Source organism: Tyto alba, unplaced genomic scaffold, assembly GCF_018691265.1.
Source record: "Tyto alba isolate M040663 unplaced genomic scaffold, T.alba_DEE_v4.0 Super-Scaffold_44, whole genome shotgun sequence".
Lineage (NCBI taxonomy): Eukaryota > Metazoa > Chordata > Aves > Strigiformes > Tytonidae > Tyto > Tyto alba.
The window spans coordinates 10,036,934-10,057,661 of record NW_024881320.1 but is presented as its reverse complement, the minus strand read 5'-3'; the positions used below and the strand labels follow the sequence as shown (position 1 = coordinate 10,057,661).

The 20,728-nt window shown below is 36.9% G+C and overlaps 1 protein-coding gene across 2 annotated transcripts in view; it reads right to left on the bottom strand.

Moving 5' to 3' along the window:
• Nucleotides 1-1,146: 1,146 nt before the first annotated feature.
• LOC104364171 (protein HIRA) overlaps nucleotides 1,147-20,728 on the bottom strand; it is a 39,396-nt gene continuing 19,814 nt past the window's right edge. For both annotated transcript variants that reach the window (XM_042805453.1, XM_042805454.1), the window contains exons 11-25: nucleotides 18,609-18,714; nucleotides 17,785-18,012; nucleotides 16,881-16,966; nucleotides 16,226-16,420; nucleotides 14,627-14,797; nucleotides 12,928-13,132; nucleotides 12,219-12,323; nucleotides 11,273-11,421; nucleotides 9,937-10,098; nucleotides 9,117-9,175; nucleotides 7,995-8,100; nucleotides 6,085-6,207; nucleotides 4,676-4,839; nucleotides 2,699-2,787; nucleotides 1,147-2,120 (exon numbers count right to left, since the gene is read on the bottom strand). In XM_042805453.1, coding sequence (XP_042661387.1) covers nucleotides 2,004-2,120; nucleotides 2,699-2,787; nucleotides 4,676-4,839; nucleotides 6,085-6,207; nucleotides 7,995-8,100; nucleotides 9,117-9,175; nucleotides 9,937-10,098; nucleotides 11,273-11,421; nucleotides 12,219-12,323; nucleotides 12,928-13,132; nucleotides 14,627-14,797; nucleotides 16,226-16,420; nucleotides 16,881-16,966; nucleotides 17,785-18,012; nucleotides 18,609-18,714 — 2,065 coding nt within the window. In that variant the 3' untranslated portion in view covers nucleotides 1,147-2,003. The remainder of the gene's footprint in view (nucleotides 2,121-2,698; nucleotides 2,788-4,675; nucleotides 4,840-6,084; nucleotides 6,208-7,994; nucleotides 8,101-9,116; nucleotides 9,176-9,936; nucleotides 10,099-11,272; nucleotides 11,422-12,218; nucleotides 12,324-12,927; nucleotides 13,133-14,626; nucleotides 14,798-16,225; nucleotides 16,421-16,880; nucleotides 16,967-17,784; nucleotides 18,013-18,608; nucleotides 18,715-20,728) is intronic.

Here is a 20,728-nt window from a genome sequence, read left to right as displayed (position 1 = left end):
AATATAATGCCTGCTCCTAAGTGTAGACTGAGACTAACTGGCAATAGCATATGAGTCATTCACAGCACTACCATGACTAGTTGTGACAGTACTATTAAGCTTTTTGGACTTGGGGATAGGGAAAGTTGGGTGGCTCTTCTTATCACCTTTATTTTCCCCACCAGGTACACACATAGTCAAGCTGTGCTGTCACCACATTTCCCACTGCTCATTGAAAACTCACTGATGCCATACTGAAGAATAGCCTCTAAGTCAGTTCTTTTTATTGCTCCTCAGGACACTTAAGTCAGTGTATCTGTGAGACTGCTGTACAAAGAAGTAATCTGGTGTCCATTGGGTCCCGCAGTTGAATATAAGAGGCAACAAAACCCCACATTTGAAGCGTTTTATTGTCTTAAGGAACACATTCCTCCTTCTAGAATCCCGACAACCATATACCTGCAGAGCCACCTCTCTGAAGAGGGTCAGACCCTTTCAGCCAAAGTCCACAGTAGCACAGCTAGTCCTTGCCCTGGCTGAGGGCCAAGGATAGTGTTTGTTTCTGCTAGAAGTTCAGGGGAGAAACTGACCTTCTACATGGATTTAAATACACTCATTTCAATACTAATTTTCTTACTCAAAACCATCTCAAAGTAAGGCAATAAACAGAGGCACACCTGGAAAGAACCAACACATACACTTGTTACTTTCCCAGCACCAAGTATACTTTGGGGAGGAGAACAAATTGATTGATTTGGTTTCAGCGCAATTCCAAAACCACTCTACAAGTGAACTACTGGCAGGGCACCAGCACTATGTTGTTATTATGAAATGCCATACATGGAACATGGCCATAACTGACTGCATGAAGCCCATTCCTTGTTGCAGCACTGACCACTTTCGGCAGTGCTCAGCGGAGCCCATTTTGCTTTGTGTTGCCTGAGATAATGAGCATTCCCACACAGCTCCTGCTACCTCAGCTGAGATGTGGCTCCAAGGGAAAACATCGTAGCTGCTCTAGGGAGATCACAAGTACTTGTCTGATCACGCTTTCAGAGGAAAAATCACCCAGACAGTATTATTTATTTCTAGACATGCTAACATGATTCAGCCTGCATTGACATTTCTGGAGATGCCTGTGCCCTTCTATAATAATTCAAGACCATGTTTTTGATTTTTGTTTTTTAAACCAATGCAATGTTCATTTATTTTCGTACTTACAAAAAGAGCCACCCCATTGTGTCCCTCTCCCTCCCCCTCCCCCCAAAATGCCTTTTACAAACATTTAAAAATTAAAAACCAGATGATGACGTTAATTTGGTAGAATTATTTTGAAACATAGCTTTTGTAATTAAATTTCCTACAAGATGACTTTGTAGAGATAGCCCGATCATTGGCCAAATAAAATTCCATATTACAAGTTAGCAAATTCTAGTACAAAAATAGTCCATGTGTTAGAACAGCCTCTTATTATTATTATTATATTCACAGGAAAGAGTCTATTGGCTGCATAATACCTTAATATTTATGAAATTTCTTTTTAGGTGGCTCATTCATCTAATTTAATATAGTGTTGAGCCTCAATAAATCCTCAGGCAAAAAACCCTAAACAGGGTTAAATATGCTGTTCAGTGTACTCTGAAGTACTGTGCTTTTCACAGGACATCCAAGAAACCCCACAAACAGTTCTCAGCTAGTTTTGATATTAAAATGAGATCCAGATCCAAAAGGACCCTCCTGAAGTACATATCCACGACTTTCCATAGAAACAGAGGCCACAGCTTCGATGCTTAAGTTTCACTTGGGAAACGGTCTAGCTCATCCACTCATCATTTTCACGAATCCATCTGTGAGCTTCTTTAAAAACTAGAGCAGGTCACTCCTGAAGCATCTGGGACGCTTACGGCACTGCCCGCTTCAGGAGTGTCCCTACTGACCGGGCTCTCGCTCCTCTTCTGTCACTGGTTAATGCCGTTCCGCTGTTTCTCTCGGACCAGGCCCCACAGGGAAAATCTGGGGAAATGCTACTTGTCTCTCAAGATGTCTAGCTGCTCTTGATATTCTGTGAAAAGCCTCTGGAAGCGGAGGTTCTGTCCAATAACAGGAAGAAGCTCTTTCAATAGTTCTCTCTTTCGTAAACCCTGCACAAAAACCACAAAAGCATCCTCAGAATGTATTACTTGATATCATGAATATATTCCATAGAGCTGTTTAAGATTCATGCCCTTCTTCCTACCTAGAGGGAGTTCCGTATTTTATGTTCTTACTTTATTTACATGACTCCCAGAATAAAAACTGTCTTTACATTTATAGTCATGAAGCTGGTACAGCCTCTGCAGTTACAGACTCAGGCGTGCTCTGAGAAGGGAAGACATTTAATTGGCATGTCACTATTTCAGAATTGCTGTCTGAAGAACATGGAGACCTGAACATGCAACTCTGCTCCATCTGAGTGATACTCAAGACAGCACCAGAGCTGAGACTGTGGCAATAGCATTTGTCTGTGGTTTCACGCAAAACGAATACAAGTGCTGTGGGAAGAAGCCTGCTTATGAGATCAGAGCAGTGTGGTAGGGGTTCCAGGGTCAGCAAAAAAACCATGAGATTGCTTTTTTGCCACTAAATTTAATCATATTTTAAGTTCTATTGACTATCCATGTCCTGTAATTTTCATGGAAAACTCTTCCTCATTCTTTATTAAACTATTATCAGGACTTACCATAACTGTTGATTCCCACTGACTTCCAGCTGAGTAATGGACTGGACCCAGTAAATCCTTGCATAATTCTCGCAAACGATATTCAAACCCTGAATATTGTGAGAAATAAAATCACATTCATAAGCATTTCACTATATGTAACTACTCCCCAATGTAACCAACAACATTCAGGAAAGAGTTACAACTATCTACAGTAAAATAAACCCAAACCCATTGATTTCTAAAAAAGTATATTATTCTTCTAACAGCAAATCTTTGGAAAGATAAGATGATTTGTAAATGATTTATTTTATAGTTCAGAAGGATTTTATTTTAAGTTCTCAAAACCATAACAAAAGATGATCTACAATAGGGAGAAAAACTGAAGTGGCCAATCCAGTTTAAGAGCTGCCCCAATCTCAACCTCACTCCCCCCTCCCACAAAAAAGTAACAGCTTTTACAAAAACAAAAACCACTGGAAAACTGACAGACTTCAACAGCTAGAGAACTAATACAAAAGAGAGATCACAAGAGTTGGAAAGTCACAAGATGAAAACCTTTGAAGGGGAAAAGCTGTTATGCTGCATTTAATAGCAATTTATGAATTTGGAAAAATGGTGTCAGTAGTAAAAAATCAGACATCCTTCTGAAACATTAAAATATTATTAAACTAGAAGAGATCTCAAACCCATAGCAAAAAAGCTCATAACAAAATTAAAATAGATCCAATTAATATGCACAAGTAAAAAAAATAACCAAACAACAGAAACAAACAAAAAGCCCACAAACCCCTTTAATAAAACCACAACAGTTTCCAGGCCAGCTTTATTCATTCAGGTATCAGAAGGGGGATTTCCCTTGCAAGTAACAAAGTCATCTGTTCAAGAGTTACTTGCCAAGCAAGGTATAATAGATTGAATATTTTAATGGACTAGAATTCATTAATCATTAATAATACACATATGGCAAAGCAGAATTTGCAGTGACATCCAGTGTCTACACCCATGCAAAGCAGTGACATTTGCACAGTGCAGGATGATCCCTACACACACAATAGAGAGGTTCTCAATTAGTGAAGACTTTTAAAAGTACAAATGTCTCTAACATAAAACCCATGATGAACATTTTAATTTCAACTGGGAAAGGATGGAGAATCATATGCTGTTCATCAAGCTCTCTTGTTAAATAAGGTAGGGATCAAAAGGCAAGAATTAATGAGCTCAATTTTAATTCTGTCGACACCTCTTAAGCGGCCTAACACAAACCATTTTGCTTCCCTCTGTAAAATGATCATGCATGGTGAGGAATAAGGCTGAATTAATACAATGGGAACTACTAAATTTGGAATGCAGACAAGAAGAGATACAACAGAGATCTTACGAGTCCAGGAAGCATAAAGTCAGTTGCTTAACCTTATTTAACATAATAGCATAGAGATACAGTGTATTTAAATATAAAATAGACACAAGCACCCTTTCTTGTGGGCTTCTTTCCTCACAGAATTTAACCTGCGGAGCTCACCAGTACAGGCTGTTGGAATTTTAGAATGTGAAAGAAGTATAAAGTGCAAATAACACAAGCAAATTCTCTGCAGTTTTATGTGCTGTGGTACGTAGTGTCAGAGACTAAGCGACTCTTCCATTTCACATCCGGCAGTGATTGTCAGTTGGCTGAGGAATGTTATGCATTTTACAAGGTGCTGCTGGTTCCTCTGAAGCTTCTATCGTTGCTGCCAGACCACTGGACTTTTTCACAGAGCAGTTCCTACTACTGAAGTCCACAGATGGCACTGTTTCCCCAGACCATGATCTGTTCACAGCCAGTGTGTCAAAATAGGATTCCTGAGTATTGAGCACTATAGGAAGCAAATGCACTTCAGCAGTTTGTTTTGGTCTTAAGTAAACACGAAGACCAGAAGCCAAGTGCTAAAAGAACTAGAGTGTTCCTTAAAAATCCATCAGAACAGAAAAGAATTAACACAGCATGGCAGGTCTCACCTTCATTAACTAGGTACCGTGCATAGATAAGGAGCCAGTGGCGATATTCATGACTGGACTGTAACATAAGTGCTGCTGCTATCTGGTTCTCCAGGTATGCAAGCGTTGTTTCTTGTTGCACTAAATGAGGCATGGAGAACAATCTTGCAGCTTGCCTTCCTGAACTACAAAAACAAAAAATTAACATGCCAGCCATAAAATCAGATACTAGTTTAAGGAATATATATTATTATAGTATAAGCTATTCTACACTTATCTTTCAGAGGCACCTAGTGCTTCCAGAGTTTGAGCTTTTAATGACAAAGGCAGCACTTCATAGCAAACTGCCTTCCCTCCACCCCTGCACTGGACCATTTACAAATACCAAGGTCCATGGATGTTTTTATGCCTCATGTTCTTTTTCTCTTCCTTTCATCTGTCCTCTCTTTAAAAAAAACATGCTTATCAGTGACCAAGTCCTCCTAAATGTTTCTAGGAAATTAAGATGACTGCCTTTACCTTTCTTTGCCCCCCCACAGGTGAAAGTCACAAAAAACCCACAAGATATGAAGTTAGCCTAAAGCATTGAATGGATTTCTTGAAAATAAATGTATTGACATAAGAAGACATTTGAAAAAAGTAACCAATTATTTCCTTTTTGAGAAAACTTGAATTTTCAGTCTGATATTTTCTTACTCTCAAAAAGTGGGTGTTTAGATTTCAAATATTTTTCCCAATTCACTCCCCTTCACCCCCAAGAAAGCAATAAAAATCATAAAACTCTATACAGTTTCTCTCACCAAAAAAGCATTCAACTCAGATGTGAAGGACAGAAATATCACAGAAATCTGCCTGGGAAATCTAATTCAAATCCAGGTGAGGATGGGCTATTAAATTACCTACAGGAGTCTGCTCTGGCTCACACAGTTCCCTGGTGATATTTTCAGATGTTAAAAGTATGCATTAGATGACTAATCACTCAACTTCCTCAAAGACTTTATTAAATAGACATTATTAGTTGTCCTTGAGGACAACTAACTACTCAAAATTGACTAAGTCAAAATTTGTAGGCCTATTCCAGAAAGCTGGTAAACTAAAAATGAATATGTAAAATGTAAGAAAATGCAGTTTAGCTAATCAAAATATTACATGTACAGAACTGTCAAATAATAATTTACCCATCCAATAAAGAGATGCCTTAAAATTATTAAATTCAGAGCATGCTTTCCTGCCCCCCAAACAATCTCAAAATAACATCTAAGATAGATACAGGCTATAAATGTACGAAGGTGTAAAACACCACTGTATGAGCTACTAATAATTTCAGAGCCACTAGCATCTTAAGAATTAACTCACTGATTCTAGCACATGAATAAATAATAGGAAAAAAAGACAAACATGCTGATCAAATGAAGCAAGTAAGTGCATACTTTGATGTTCGTCCCTGTATTACAGCTAAGGGCCCAGAACACATCATGGCTTCTTGGGATGGTAAACTATTCCTGAAGTCTGCGCATTGTGCTAGAGAGTCCTGTTTGTCAGAAACAAGATTCCTGAAAAAAGCAGACAAACAAAAACCAAGTTTGAAGAGAGTAGGGTAGTGATATTAGAGGATCCAGCTTTGTTCTGCTTCAAAGCCCAACTTGTATTTTCACAGATAACCAAAAAAATATCACTGAAGTGCTCAGGAATTCCACGGACTCTAACTGTTCCCACTCCATGTCCAAATTCTGCTTGTGCTGTCACGGAAATATCCCTCCCACCCCCAGAGTTCGCAATATTAACTGTATAATAAAATTTAGCATTAGTTTTGAAGGAAATTAACTTTCTACTTGTCATTTTACATCTAATAAGTACTCATGCCCCAAAATGAAGACTGGGATGAATGCAGGTAATGACTTTCTCATTAAGAATTTTATTTTACCTCATGCCAGGTCCCCCCCCACCCACCAGACAAGTCATCACACATCACACACGTTGACAATCTTTCCCATACATTACAGCCATTCCTTCAGATGGAGGCAGTTGACAGTTACATCTGGCACTTCCACACCTAATCAGGATATAATTTTTACTGGTTTGAGATGCCAAGGGAATCAGTGGCTCAAACCAATGCTAAGTTTACACCTCCAGACAGCTCAGAGGTAAAATGGCTCAAATATTTAAAATACCCTTTACTGCTTTAGAATGTCTAAATTTGTATGATGACTAAAGGGATTGCTCTTTTATGCATTTTCAGAGCTGTGGTACAAACTAAGAAATGACAGAAAATTCCAAATTATGGCTGAGAGCCTATCCTCTGCTCCTATTGACTGGGAAAATTTTTTCATAATTTCTTTAAAGAACAAATAAGGTGTTTTTTCTTTTCCAAAGGATTCACATAAAGTAGTTGACTAATAATAATTATTCTAAGGAGGAATTAAAGCAATAAGCCCTTTCATCAAGCATGTTCATTACACTAAGTACAAGAATTGTATTAAGACTGCAACATGTTTTTTCCTCTTAGAAAAACAACAAAGAATCTGTTTTGGAAAGACACTGTAAATTGTAATGGAAATTTTTTATGGGAACTTATGCCCTGACAGAAGAGAATCCATGGGGAAAGCCTATCTGATACCCAATAAAGCACAGATTCTTAAGTACCCTTTCCTTGTATTTAGGACACCAGTAATGACTCTTCCATGGGAATTCTGAGGATTTAATGGTTTCTTCCCTCCTCCCCTCCCTGACTATCTTCATTAAACTTTTACATCTTGGAGACAAAGAGCTCTCTCCAAACTTGACTGGTCACTAGATTAAAAAAAAAAATATTAAGGAGTAATGGGGACTGACAAAGTTAGGCACATACACATTCAGGATTGGAGTGCATATGTCTTACTTTCTCTGGAAACTGAGGAAAATGATTTTAACATGTCTGAACACTCAACAAAATTCTGAAAATTGTTTTGACAAATTTCCCAGAACTGCATTCTTTTTTAATGTGAAAGTGAATTGTAAGACTAGATTATCATTAATCATTGACAACTACTTCACAGATTCAACTTATGTACATCAGCAAAAGTATATATAGTTGTGTGTTAATAAATAATAGTATGCACCATGTAAGGAAAGAGTGACTAAGTAGGCTGTAGTTGAACTTTCTAATTTTTAAAATTTACTTTAAACATAACAAATCATAGTAATATAATAAAGCCTAGATATACAATAGTGAACCAAAGCAAAACTAAGCCTGGCATGTGATCCTACTCAGACTTATCTTCAAAATATGAAGTGAAACAGTAAATCAGAATACATGTCAGTTCAGCTAAATGGTAAAAGCAGGAAATAATGTGTAACTTACCATGTAGAAAGAGAAGGATTAAAACAGTATGCCTTTCCATCAGACATGCTCATTACAGGTATACCATGCTGAGTCAGCAAGATCTGAGAGACAGTTGCATCACTTCCTACAAGTCAAATCAGAACAAAGTATTTCTTTTGGAGTCTTGCATAACATTTATAACAGCAAAAAATACTATCCACCATTAATTAACAGTCATAGCAACCAAAAGAAAAAGGTTTAGTAAATGTTATTCTCAAGCACTGATCGGAAGGTCAAGACACAAGATAATGATGGTAAGAACCAGGCTCAGTGCAGCAGCATTACAATCACTCTTTTGCAAAATACATTATCAATCCTGATGCTGCAATTTATCTAGAACTTAACCTGAATTGGAAATATTCTCCATAGATAGGGGCAATCTTCTGCAATTCTGCATGTCTTCTGCAATCTAAGAATCCTTTATCTTTCTTTTTCCCATTAAGTTACAATTCTGAAAAACAGCATACTTCAAAAAGTGTGCTCTCTAAGAACGTAGTACAAGTGGGACAGCTGGGGTCCCTCATTTCCCAGCATATTCTAAGCCCACGTTTTGTGCTCGTAACTTCTAATGAAGACATTTGCAAACTGCTAGGATAACCACTTCTCTATATCGTTTTGATTAGTAATTTATGAATTAAAGCTAAAATAGAAGCCAATATGCTTTGAGACACTGCTTTTTGATAGTTTGTTTTGTGCCAGATATTAGCAATGATAGAAATTAAAGATTTTGAAATAATGACTTGGAAGATAATAACTTGGTTTTCATTGTTAAGATAATAAACATGCCAAGTACACGCACACAAATTGCTGTAATAGCAGATTTACATTAAATATTTATTTTGTGATCTTCACAACACTGAATTTTCATAACCAGAAGCCAGAATATAAGAAGCTACAGAACCTTGTACAAGTCTGTTAACCGCTGATATTCTTATCTCATTATTTCAACATTGCTAATGACTTCCCTCTATTACACAATAACAAAGGAAAATTATTTTTTTTAGGCTCTTCAGGGCTTGTAAAATTTCAGCATATTCATAAATGGCACTAAGTAGTACAGGTGTGCTCAAAGGTTGGTAACTAAATGACCCTTTTTATTACCTGAAAATATTGTTTGCAAAGACTCATCTCTAACAATGGCTGTCTGCTTGTGAACATCCCTGGAAAAGATAAAAGGACAAGTCTGCAGTTTACAAACAACTGAAAGCTCCAAAATAACATGCACTTCTTTCATATTCATGAAAAAGTGGGGGTTTTTAGGGAGTCTGGTTGGGTTTTTTTGTTTGCCTTGACATTTTCTTCATTGCTCCAACAAAATTATTTTGGCTAACTCAAACCCCTATGGCAAGACAGAAGTCAATAGCAGAGAACAACTTTTATGGCTCTGTCAGGAAACCTCATTACAGCTAAACAAACAGCAAGGATCCAAATAACTCCTTTAGGAGCTCTGACCTGCATGAGACATTAGGTTAAATTCAATCACTGTAAACAAGTAGCTGCAGATTTTATCTTGGTGTCTTCAAGATGGCTAGAGTACTTCTAACTCTGAAACTTAAGTACTTTATTGGCTATGTATGATGAAAGATTGAAGTATCCATATTTTTCTTCACACCATCCGCCCCCCCAATGCATTCCATATACATGACAAGTCTATCCTACAGTCTGTTTAATCTAGTAACTTATAGCTTGTCCTCTAACTTCCTTCTAGAATCAAATTCAGTATCATGGACTGTCCTAGAACAGAGAAGAAACAGGATTCAAGTCCTGCCTGGTTAACTCTTCATGTTATATCCAAAAGTGGACTTGTATTCAGACCTGATGTGGTTTAAGCCCAAGTTTCAGTGGCAATACATCAATACAATTGAACAGTTACCTATAAAAATCAGCCCAGTCAGCTGCTGCAGCCTAACATGGTACTTACCAAACAGAGAGTGTAGCAGCAGTGGTGAGAGCCATGATATAAGAACCTGTGCAATGTAGGGTGGAAATAGGTGTATTCAATATTATAGGAGGAAGAAGGCGACGACCACAAGCTGAAAATACTGACAATGTTCGTTTCTCACAGGCTACACATACAATCTCACTAAAAAAAAAAATCAAAAACAAACACATTTTGTCAAATGCGAGTAGCGTAAAACCAGACTGATTTCTTAAGTTATATGATAACCTGGGCTAATTCCCCAAAAGGTAACTATTACAGCTTTTAAAAAAATCCTAGGTACCAAAAGGAAAGGTCAAAAACTAGGCAGATTATATATATATAAAATATATAGAATTCTATATCATTTTCGTGTGTGTGTATGTGTGTATATATATATGTAGGTGCATTCCATGCCTCCTTAATTTGATCATAATTTTGAGGGTCTAAGAAGATGGGCAAGAGAAGGTTTTCAGGCAGAGATAATATCTTCTGTTAGACCAGGGGGCATAGTTGGAAATATCAATAAAGCTTTTGGGTATACATAAACCCTTCTTCTGGTCTGTACTTGTATTTTGCTTTAAAATCTGCTGCTTCGTTTTCAGACCTGGAGATGGCTCAAGCTTCAGAAATATACTTACAATTTAAACTCTGAGGTTGGAACTAAGTAAAGTTGAGAAAAATAAAGAGAAAAAACAACAAAAGACTCAGGAAAATACTTCTACATCTCAAAACATCCTGTTTCAGGTGATTCATTCTTTAGCAGCTAGCACTTGAACAACCGTCACTTACCATGATTTAGTCAACTTTAATGAAGAAATTGAAAGTAGAAATGTAAATATACAGGAAAATAGTTGTAACTGGCTAATAAGAATTTGTGATGCTTTACAACTGCATAGAACTCAGACTTGGAGTGAAACTGGTCTTAAGACTAAGAGCAGCACATATTTTTATCCACAAAACATTTATTATGAAAGATTATGTAAAAACTACAATGGGGAGGGGGTTGATAAAAACAGGAATACAAGTAGTCAACAGAAATAAGTCAGAATCCCTACAAAAAACTCCACAGGATAAGAGTTTAAAAGCATCAATGTATTAGACCAGGTTAGCTGGAAGAGAAATAGGACATCCTGAGCCAAGCACAGAGAGTCACAAAAATCCCTAACAGAAGTGATCCAGTTAATAAACTTGTCTAAGTAAATAGATTAAAATACCTTTAAAACCTCTAATTATTTGTAAATATGTGAGTTTAGGCATAATTAACTTTCCATAAAGTGTACTTTTGTACCCCTAAAAATGTTTTCTGACCTTCGTCCTTCAAACTGTACTCTCTTACCAGCTTCCTGCTGCAGTGAGAATGCGACTGGTGAGGACCGTCTCCCATTCCTTTCCTTCTCGATTACACTTTAACCTGCTCAGCTTCGAACCTCCCACTGTGGTCATTTCATTCTCCACTTCAAGGTACATTGATGGATCTGAACTCACCTGAAATACAAAAAATAAAATACTTCTTGGAAAAGAACTACTCAAAAAAGCAGCGACTACTACTAGATCCAAAACAATGCTGTCTTTAACAACAGATTTAAGCATGGCATTCTCTGTTTAAAGTGGCTTCAAAATATACTATGGTACTTTAAAAGAAGCATTCCTCTGAAAATCAGTCTTGGCTAGAACATAAATAATTTTTTTGTATTTGGAGCATAAGAATAAAGAAAGGTTGTGCTAGTCTGTGCTTCCTAATTAAGGGCACCAGATCAAGTCTAGATGTGCCCAGTCTCCCTACAATCTTGCAATTAGAACCAGACTACCACAGCGTAAACACGCAGAAAAATTATTTCATAAATACCTAAAGTAATACTATTTGCCAGTCTCTTCAGATGTAGAGCACCTCCAGAGAGCTCTCAGAAAATACTTGTTTTTTCTCTTCAGCAGTGTACTACCAACACAACTGTAATAACAATGCAGCAGTTACTCCTGTTGGAGACTCATATCTTTATGACACACTTTGGTTAACCAGGAGAAGGGACTGATGAACCAGAGGTATTCCTCTTTGAAGTTTAGCTAGTTCAGAGGTGTCCTATTTTTAGCTGACTTGCCATTAACTTTTCTCATAGATAGATTCTTAGAAGCTGAAGTAGACCATCTTGCTTGCTAGAACAAATACATGTATTCAAATGTTAATTTATCAAAGGATCTGAATAAACTAAGAATATTTTAAAAATGCAGGATTTTTTTTTTTTACCCCTCAGTATTAAGCTTTTTTCCCCTTGTAGTCCACTTACTTGCAAGGTAAATGATTTCTGTGGGATTGGGGTTGGCAGTTTAAGTGCTAATGCTGGTGCAGAGATGCAAGCAGCATCCTTCTCAGAGGCCAGTGTAGCTGGGGACTGGAAAAAAAAAATAATTGCAAAAGTAGTTAAATTTTTCCATTAAAAAAAGTTAAAACCAAAGATATTATATAATATAGATTTATTTGAAAGATTTTTTTTTTAATTCCAAATAATGCCAATTGCAAATATTTATCTTTTCCCAAATAGTTGTAGAAATACAAGTTTTTTAATATAGCTTTTAAGAATTAAAAAACCCAATACAAACTAGATGCGGTCTTTTTTTTTTTTTAAAATAACACATGCACACACACACTTTTCAGCTGCAACTACGTAATGGAAATTCTGGTATATTGCATGGAAAAACTAAGCTCTGAATACTGAAAACAGTGATCTGTATGCCCAAAAATGGTGGACCCGAAAATGGTGGAAACTACTATTTCATGATTCCTAGGAAACTCATAACCATTTAAGTCCGCATATCCAAGTCTCTCTCTCCTGCCTGGGCCACTCTCCAGAGACCGTTTTATGTTGGGGAAACGCAATGTGTCCATCCTTTATATAAATAAGCAGCTACTTACAAATTCTGAAGGACTGACACTACATGTGTTTCCCTGACTTGATGAAACAAATGAACAGCCACAATGAATCTTATTTATTTCACCTGAACAGTTAAAGTTACTGGTACAAGTCTGGAGTCTTTTCGAGGCCTTCCTTTTTTCTTCTTCTCTACTGTTTCTCCCTCAAGTTCCAGTTTCCGTTTGGGTGCACTGAGTGGTTTAGCAGCTGGAATCTTCTCTTCACTGTCACTGCTGCTCTCCAGAATATCCTTGGGCTTATTGTCTTTAATTAAATTTTGATCCTTCAGTCTGAGCAAGTAAAAAATATATATTTTCATGTTTTCTATATGCTGAATCCTAAAGCTGCTACATATACTATGCACTACGTTTTTGTAGGTAAGAAAATACATTCTTAGCCTTGTTTGAGTGTATTTCAAAATGCACAACGGCAAGAGGAGGAAGCCAAACAGGTATGGCAAATCCTCTGCAAAAGTACAATGTACAATATATATGCAAGATGATCAGACATATTCTCGCCTTTAAAAAAAATAATCAAACCAGTAGATAGCAACTGGAAAAAGCTGTAACAACTTTATTTTAGCATTCAGTTTCAATTACAATCAGATCTCTTTCCCTGGGTTGATTCAAATAATTCAGCTCTCAGATACAAGAGTAGTTCAACTTTTCCCCTCCAAAGGGCATTACACTTTCTGCTTACTCATGCAGACCTTCATCTGTCACTCTGTTGTCTATCCCCAAAAATTGTCCTGTTCAGTTCTGACTACTGTAAGATGCATATCTGCAAACCACACAAATGATCTCACTGCTCCATTTTCCACTTCAGGAATACAATATAACTAAAGACGACAAAGTACAAACCCCCATGAACTCTTTTCTTAACCATTATACTCTAAAATAGGTCATTTAATCATGCTCTTCCCATTCCCTCCAATAGCTCGTTATTAATTCAAAACAGTGTTTTGCCACTTATTCCATAACCACTTGGCTTCCTAGAAATATCTTGCATAATCCAAACCTTTTTTCTTTAGCATCTGAATTATGCCAAAAATACACTTTAATCCATACTTTACCGACACATTAGAGGCAATTATTAGAGCATTATAATACATCTTTTTTCTGCATCATATGATTAACCACTTTGACATAAAAATATTGAGGTATTTAGTAAAACCACATTTTATTGATAATAAGTTAGGGAACTACATACTCCTTTCTCAAGACTACTGTTTTTTTCTATCATTTGTCTTGGTGAAAGAGGAATACTTATGCCATAACACACAATGTCACAAAACCAAAGGCCTTATTTTTTTTAAAAAAAAAAAAAAAAAAAAAATCATGTGGATCCAGAGCCAAAACCCCTTAAAATCAAAACATCTTCCCTGCATGCCTTCAAGGCATAAAGCTGAAATACAACTACAGCTATTATGATGATAGGCTGTCTGCAGACACGTATGGTAATTTATCTTGAAGTAAATCTTACTCTTGTACAGAGATGCAGGCTGGCTATTTTTGTCTTCTAAAGAGCACAGATGCATGCAGCCAGACATGGAGGCATGCGTACACACAGCCTATTGCAACAAAAACTCAGAATATTTTGAAGAATCTTCTTGATCCCAAATGCTAGCAAAGAATTTACCTATTTGCAATGGTCCCCTTCCTTCCTTCCGGTTATGGAAGAGACCTAAGACAATTTCTAGAGTGCTAGCACCATGACATCCACACCAGCATTTTAATTCTCTACATTATTACCTTTCTTTTACCCCACCCCAGGCTATGTCTTACCTGTCCACAACAGTCTGATTTGTATTTGTTACAACAGCAGTCCCTGAGGTGGCTTTGGATCGTTCTGTAAATCTAGAATCAAATGCTTTCATAGGTTCAATCTTGGATGGAGTTGTCAACACAGAGGAAGACGATGCAGGAGGAGCAGTTGAGGCAGAGGTAGCATTTACACTGTCAATAAGAGACACAGGAAAACAAGGATTGAAAGAAATCTAATATTGGTAACCTGCATTGCTTGTAACAACTAGGTAGCATTCATCATACTGGCTAGGAACCGTATTGAAAATCTTTTACACAAGTACATACACGAATTATGATACACTTTTTCCCCTTTAATGCATCAGTATCTTACAAACTTTGCCTACTCTTAAAAGCTGTTTACAATACATCTCAGAGCTAAGAGCTTCGTGCAGTCACAAGGATATATCTAGATTAAAAGACCTTAATTCATTCATTATGTATTTTTAATTCAGGAATGAAATAATATTTTCAGCTGGTACTTACGTACCCAAAGGGAAAAGATCACTATTTTAAATGATGACTGGGGTTCCCTGTTTTACCGCTTGTTCAGGTTACCAAATACTTTTCATTACAAGATTATATTCCACTGTTTATCAGTCAATTTGGGCTGAAACAATTCATTCCAGGTTTTGATTTTGCTGTTGAAGAATCCAAACTAATTATTAGGCCTTTCCAAGCATAACTCTCAGGCAAAGGAATGTGTTTTCCCCACACTAAAGCATTCCAGGGATCTGTTATTTGAATAGCTGTTTACTTTAGAGATTTTTCAACTCATTCAGAGAATTAATTGAAAGAAAGAATTCCTCTAAGATAACTGATGTTTGCACTAAAAAGTTGTTAAAAGTCCAGTTTCCAAAGAGAAGAAGACATAATAGTTTCATCTGTCAATCATTTCTCATAGTCTACCCACTCATTTTTTAATCTGTGGCCAATTTCAACTAAATATGTTGGAGTGGTAAAGGTTCCAGTGTCACTGTGCTCTTACAAATGCTATTAAAAAAAACACTGAGGAGAAGAAACCAAGTCAATGTTATTACTGAGGGAAAAGCAATTAAAATTGAGTTGTTCCATAATTAATTTTTAAGACACACGTGCCAATCAGCCTATGCGCATTGGCAAGTCAATGTCACTGTACTGTGATGTGCTTGTTATGCAGGGAAGCAGTATTACCATTTTTGAAGAGAGGCGATCTACAGGACAGGGCAGAATTTGATGGAAAACAGACTTCATTACTTCCACTGCTGGAAAACCTTCTATTATTTACTAATAGCAACTCAGTAATCTATAAGCAAGTCAATTTGCTAGAGCATTAGCAATCAACTGTGTACCTCACTGTATTGAAGTTCATTTCCAGAACTGTGCATATGGATTTATTCATTACTGATTTTTCACTATTTAAAATAACCAAATACTAATAAAATCTTTATGTTTTCAGAAATGTTAGATTCTTGAAGATAGGAAAGGTCAGATTTTTGAAGTCAGGAAAACACTTTAATAATTGCTTGATTACAGAATTGTAAACAAGAATTAAAAACAAAACAGAGCCATATAAGAGAAAACAAAACTGCAAATACTGACCCATCTTTATTGGCTGCATCGTCTGTTGGTTTTATACTGGCTGCTGTTGGCTCTACAGAAGGCTTTGAAGTATTAAGGGAATTTGCTGCGTTAGAATCTAATGACATGAGCTGCTGGTTACTTTGAGAAGACATCATTGAACCAGACAGAGATCCAGATATTGGGATGCTATTGAAAAATGCTGTAGAAAAATCCCTAAGCAAAAAGACAAACAACAAATAAATTCCTCAAAACCACTTTAAAAATAATTGAAAGGCAGTAATTTTAACTAAACTATTTATTCCTTTCTTCCCTTTTCCAAATGTGGATACTCATATACAACCTAAATAAACCACCAACAGCTAAATTTCCAGTGTTATTTCTCATATACAAAGGATGTTAAAGCCAGTATTAAAGTAGATATGATCCTGCAATATTTTATTGCTCACTCATCTATAATGGCAGATAATAAGAATTAGCCTTATTTGTTAGAAGTGAAGTATTATAGCCATGAGAACATAATTTGAAACTATATTCTGTGATGATTTCAAAGGTATTTCCAGCAAGTGCTTTAAGATGCCATAAGATTAAAATAAGTCAGAATTCTGACCTTGCATCAGAACAAAAAAAAAAAAAAGGTGCAAAGAAGGATTTTAAAGACAACTTCCAAACATACCCAGTGTCCAGCTGAGCTATGCAGAGAGGCGTGATCCTTCTCCGACCATCTGCTGTTCGTGTTTCAACTTGTTTTTTTAAGAGATTCTGTTGGGAAATGTATTTCATTGTCATTTCTGATAAATAGTAAATTCTTTTTTCTTTTTATTTTTTTAACTGGCAACAATAGGTGTATTAGATGAAAAATGTTCCTCAATTAAAAATCTGTTAAAGACTTTTTTTATCCATATTGTCTTTGAACTATACTATCGTTGCATAAATAGATTCAATCTACATTTTAATTAATGCAAGTGTATTTTAATACCACAATTTATCTTTGACCAATAGTAGATGTTTATGTAGAAGTTCATATAGTACTAAGTACAATAGAATTCTGATTATTGATCTCAGGCTGTACCATAACATACATTCGTTTTAATTTAAGCACACATATTTCTAACTCTGGATCTATCCATTTGTAGAAAATGGCATTTGTGGAGAATGTTATCCACTCTCCTCATTAGAGTCAAGTCTGAAACATTCTCATCTGTGCGCACTGAATCCTTCATTAAAAGTTGTGGTTTGTGTTTAGGAGAAAATTAAATAATGCTTTTGACCTCAGTTGACAGACTGAAGTACAGTTTTACCATTTGACTATTATTAGCTACCTTTGGTTTCTTTTCTGCACACCAAGAATTTAGTACCCATCCTAGAAATATCCACAAGGTTTTTCCCACATACTCTTATTTCTGCTTAAAAGCATTTTAACTTTTCAGCAAGTCCCAGTAATGTCAACTTGACCATTCATGGGTTGAAAGGTGCCATTCAAAACAAGTAAGGAAGCAGAAAATGGTTTTATCATATGCAATTTGGTACTTATTGGCTTAGTACTTGATGCTATAAAGCGACTATCCAAGAACACCTACCTTTCTAATGTCCTCCAAACTCTCCCCGTTAACCATGCTTGCCACTTTGGGGGCTGCTGTCGCAGTCCCTGATGCTTCCCTAATTGATGCGTTCTTCTGCTCCACCTGCTGCTGTTGCTGTCTCTGTTGATACTTGAGCATTTCTGGATTCTCAATAATGGTGGTAGACAACTGAGCTTCAGTCATTATAGCTAGGCTTTTACCATAGGTGGACTGATGAATGTTGCTCTGTGGGCGTTAAAAATGTATCACATAAAAAGAGTGATTACAACTGCTAGCATGACATCACTAATTATAATGTAATGCAATCACACAAATCTAATGGAATCCACAAAATGCAAATGCCTCTGTATCATTTATGCACTACAGATTTTTTTTCTTTATATTTTCAGCTAACACTAAATCAATACATAAAATAATTGGAATTCAAAGCTTTAGTTGCTAATAGCAATGAGAGGAAAAAACAGCCAAACAGCCAACAGCAATCAGTTTAAAAAGACTTGCATATATGCAAGTCAAAGAGTAATTTTGAAGTGTTTTGAAGCACCCACTCCTTGTTTCCTTGGCCAAATAATTACTTCAAATATATAATGATATGTAAGCAAGTGGCTGTTTTCCAAATAGACTTTCTTTCCAGAATAGAAAGTAATATCACAAATTCATTTCTTGACTACTCTTTTTTAATGATTTCTAAAGTAGACAAGAACACATTTTTCTGTAATATGTAAATCAGTCACTACATACTTCTATAAATAGTCCAGTATTTTAGTTGAATCAATATATCCCTTAAATATGGTCACAGATTCTCTGAGCGCTTACTGTACCTTTTCCTCCTCGCTGAGTGGATCTCCAAGTTCATCCTGGGAAAAGTCCAAAAATGCTACTGATCCATCCATGGAACACACCAGGATACCGAGTCCATTAAGGGTCCTGAAGGAAATAAAGGTCCATCTTTGTTTTCAATCTCTTTCATTGAGGCAAAAGGGCAATATAATACATTGCTCAATAAAAACCTTAGCATAAGATTTTTTTATCGCAGCAACTATTGGTGGAACCAAAGAAGTGGGTCAGCAAGGAGACAGGGTCATGGAGAGTAGCAAGTCCATGCGCCTATATTCCTTTGGAGACTGCACACAGAAAAGTGGCATTAGAGCAATACACCTACCCATGGCATGATCAGCACCATGAAAACCTTTCTGTAGAGGTAAAACAGATTAGTGTTCATAGTAAACAGTGAGAGAAAAAATATAAATGTATTTGCTTCAAAAGTTGTACAAAATTTGTGTTAATGGGACTGAGTGAAGAAAGAGGCCTTCAGCAGATAAGCAGTCGATACACTTCTTTTAAGACCCTATAAACTGCTGTTTGGAGCCCATGGAGGATGAAGCTTCAATGTGCATGGAAAACAAGTAACAGATAGTCCATTCCTATGAAGACCTTAGTCCAAATAAACAGGATAGGAAAGAGAAGGGATGAGACTCTCTCAGAAGAGAAGCTCTATATGTTGGGTAAATCTGTATCATCATTATCTGAAACAACCGCAATAAAAAGGAAGATGTGCATCTAAGCAGTCAAAAAAATCTCTGTACTGTTGTGGAGGGTGGCAAAGCTGAACTACATAAGCACGTGGACCACACCTGAACGAGATTTAAACAGGGAGTGGCAATAACATGTAACACTGTGAGGCTATAATAGCACAGGAATATATTATAGAGGTTGTTAATATATTTTGGAGGGCTTTAAGGACTTTGTTTAGCTGCTTAAAAGTGGTCATTCATGATAAAAGCAGAACTCATCATTTGCTTAATGCTTTGCTTAACATTGACCTATTCCCTGATTGGAAGAATAAGATTGGGAAAGCCCCAGAACCAGTCTGAGCCAGGAAAAGGAGACATAGTAACGACTAGCCTAAAAAACAGGAAAGAAAGAACCTGCCTAGAGACCAGAAAAAGGACCCAATGAGAGAGATGATGACCCCAGACCCAAATATGACTATTGGACCAGACTATGGTGTGAGGGGAGGGAACTTGGGTTGTAACGGTGTAATTACACAGGGAAGTCAGTGTTTGGGATCCCTCTCCAGAAGCACCCTGCTCAGGCTGTTTAAATTTGTACACCAGAGACAGAATGAATTACGCTTTTTATTTTGGAGGCCTTGATTAGAGATTCTGCTTTGGGCAACCTGGGGTGGAGCCAGAGGGAAGCAGCAGCACCCAGAGGTGAGTGTGTGTGTGAGGAGTCGAAGGGACACCGTCGGCTCACGGGAGCCGCCTGCTGCGAGGGGACTCCGGTCCTCACAGTTCGAGTCTCTGGTGGTATGGGTGCGACTCCTTGGCTGGTGTGTGAATGCTTGGGCAGCGGCTTGTCCCTTAACAGTAATAGGCAAGAACACATATTTGATTCTGTTATTGTCCATTATTTGGGTTTTTAAACAAACTGCACATGTTTTTATATGTGGGGATATATTGTAACCCTCTTCTGGAGGTCTCAGAAGGTTTTCTTGGTAGAAGAGGGAGACAAGAAGCTATACTTTCTAGTCTTAATGGAATTAAAACTTTCCATATATAACCCATTATTGCACATTTGAAAAAAATAATAATTGATGAGTTTGGACTGCTAACCCAGTAATGTCCAATTACAGAGCTCACAGAGACATCAACATAGTGGTTTACAGATGACTTGTTACAGAGAACAGAGGAGGAAAATGAAACAGGCAGAACTCTTAAGTCCTATCCAACATCATGGCTGTAGGTGTTTGAAAGCATCTCTTTTTGTGGTGGCTGGTGCCCTGATAACATCACATCCAGGAAAGTTAGCCTCAGCATCATGTAACCAGGTTAACCAACACCACTCCAAGTTAGAAAGAGCTAAAATCTTGAGTTTTTTGCTTGCTTAGCAGACAAAATTGCTGAGCTCCTTTTGACCTCTGGATCCTAGCAATTGT